General features: G+C 45.9%; 1 protein-coding gene across 1 annotated transcript in view; it reads right to left on the bottom strand.

The window, feature by feature from the left end:
• LOC106816516 (acetyl-CoA carboxylase-like) overlaps positions 1–2,708 on the bottom strand; it is a gene marked incomplete at its 5' end in the record, with an annotated part of 52,127 nt that overhangs the window by 24,732 nt on the left and 24,687 nt on the right. The window contains 2 exon segments of the mRNA XM_014821143.1: positions 599–692; positions 1,779–1,943. Coding sequence (XP_014676629.1) covers positions 599–692; positions 1,779–1,943 — 259 coding nt within the window.

Below are 2,708 nucleotides of genomic sequence, written 5' to 3' on the forward strand. Positions count from 1 at the left end.
GAGAGAGAGAGAGAGAGAGAGAGAGAGAGAGAGAGAGAGAGACAGAGGGAGGAGAGACAGAGAGAGAAAGAGGGAGGGACAGAGAGGAGAGAGAGAGCAGAGAGAGAAGGGTGGAGAGAGGCAGGGAGGAAGGAGGGAGGGAGGGGGGGGAGGGAGAGGGAGAGGGAGGACGGAGGGAGGGAGGGGAGGGAGGGAGAGAAGAGAGAGAGAGAGAGAGAGAGAAAAGAGAGGAGAGAGAGGGAGAAGAGAGAGAGAGAGAGAGAGAGAAGAGAGAAGAGAGATGAGAGAAAGACCATTGATGTTACTACATAGAATTAAAACTCTTCAGTCCAGCACCTGTGAAACCTGACATATGCCAGAGCACAGCACTTGCCCCATAAGCACCCCCTATGTAAATATACCTGCCTAACCACTAGGCTTGCTGGATCGCTTGATATCATACTTATGGTTATAACAACAATTTTAGACAGAGTGAGTTACTCAGTTTTGAGAATAACAGGAGGCATCACTGGACAGAGGAGGGGGGGGGAGTCTATAACAGAGGTGAGATTTATTAGAGGTGACATTTATAAGGAATCTACAGCATGTTGGCACATACCTCGAGGCTCTTTGCACTGCCTTTATCGGAGAAGGGCATCGGTGGGCTGTCAGTTCTCACCGCCTGTATCAGCTTCAACAGATCATCGAAAAACCTGCGCGAGCAAACACACCACGTTAGAATGTTCCGTCCGATCCACAGATTCCAGAATGGAATCCGGGGAACCTCCTCCTAACATGCATGTCCACGGAGGAGTCGGATTCTTCATCAATCAAAGAGGGGAGGCATTCTAAGGCAGAGTCACGCAGTTAGCAGACGAGAGAAAGCCGAAATATAAGCCGAATTCAGTCGCGAGGGAATCGCTAGCGACATGATTAATGCTAGGTTCCCACTGGTGATTTTTTGTCGTAGAATCGAGAAATTGGTGCTATTTTCAGTGATTTTTCAATTTCCCAACTCAAAATCGCTAGTGTAAACAGAAAAGTTGATGTTGAGAAGTTGAAAAATCGAGAAATTGATGTGTCGGGCAAAATAGAACGTATTCTATTTTGCTCGATTTTGCCCGACACTGTCATGAAATCGTAGAAGCGCTGCGCGCTGATTGGCCAATTCCTACGTGTAAAAATAGTTTCGCGTCATCTCTGTCGCGGCAGCACATGATACAGAAAATGGCGCCCGCCGATAACGTGGAAGAATTGATTGAGTTGTTTGAGAGGAAAGATTGTTTGTGGCGTGTAAACTCGAAAGTCGTAATCGCGTCGGAAAAGCTGCTGCAATAAATAGCATCGCTGATGCATTGGAGTGGACCGGTGAGTTTGGCCAAACTTACGTAATAACATATAGAAAACTAGAAATATTTGACAGCCAACTTTCATCAACTGTCAAAGACAAAAGCCTATATAGTGTGTGAACAGATGTTACTGAAAGATTTCTTGATAAGAAATTGACAAATCTTTACAGAAGATGTTGAAAGATTTTACTTCAAAGATGTTCAAAGACAAAAAAATCTCCAGTGTGAACCTAGCTTAAGCTGGTGAAGCTAAAAATCAAGTGTTGGATGGCATGAATCAGATTATTGTTAAAGCGATTTTAATCGGAAACGATTTAACAGGAATGGTTCCCCCCCCCACGAGGCGAATTTTGCTCTAAAGGATGTTTCGCCTGTCACTGAAATCTGGACCGACTCTGTATCAGTCGCACGTGCCCGTGCGTTGCCACGGCAACCCGGCGCGCATCTTACTCGACAAAGTGCTGGAAGCTGTCGAAGGCGGCCATGACACCAATGCGCTGGCAGCTAGGTGGCGCCACCGACGCTTCGAAGCCTGAAAACTCGTCGCTGAGGCTGGCGACGCGAGTCATCACCCCGCTGCCTGATGAACTACTCAGCTTCCTCACAGAGCCTGGCCTGCAGAGAGACGCAGAGAGAGAGAGAGACGGTGACACGGTGACACGGTGACACAGTGACAACTGTAGGGGGGGGGAGGCATGTGAGGATGTTACTCCCTTCACTGCATTAATAACCAATCTATATACATAAAATACATAGCAACATCTTCACAAGCACTTCACCTGGTGAGGTTCACCTGTGTTACAGATTTATTTATGCATGCATATATATATATATAATATACTTCAGCATCGACATATAGAAGGCAACGTATTAGCCAGCGAGCCATGCAGCCATGATCAGCACAGTCAGTTTTGAAACTGCACTGCCAAAAATGTGTAGCACGGCCTAAAATATTGATATATAGACACACGTACAAAAAAATTGCACTCCCAAATTTTTTTTCTGCACTCCCACAATACTCATTACTGGCTAATACCCTGATAGAAGATGACTAATGATGATAGGAACGACATGATGGCATGACACAAGCATGATAGGAACGACATGATGGCATGACACAAGCATGATAGGAACGACATGATGGCATGACACAAGCATGATAGGAACGACATGATGGTATGACACGAGCATAAAGCACATGATAGGAACGACATGATGGCAGAACACAAGCATGATAGGAAACGACATTGATGGCATAGACACAAAGCATGATAGGAACGACATGATGGCATGACACAAGCATGCTAGGATAGGACGAACATGATGGCATGACACAAGCTGATTAGGAAACGACATGATGGCATGACACAAGCATGATAG

This window comes from Priapulus caudatus, unplaced genomic scaffold (assembly GCF_000485595.1).
Source record: "Priapulus caudatus unplaced genomic scaffold, Priapulus_caudatus-5.0.1 Scaffold1401, whole genome shotgun sequence".
In the NCBI taxonomy this organism is placed as follows: Eukaryota; Metazoa; Priapulida; class Priapulimorpha; order Priapulimorphida; family Priapulidae; genus Priapulus; species Priapulus caudatus.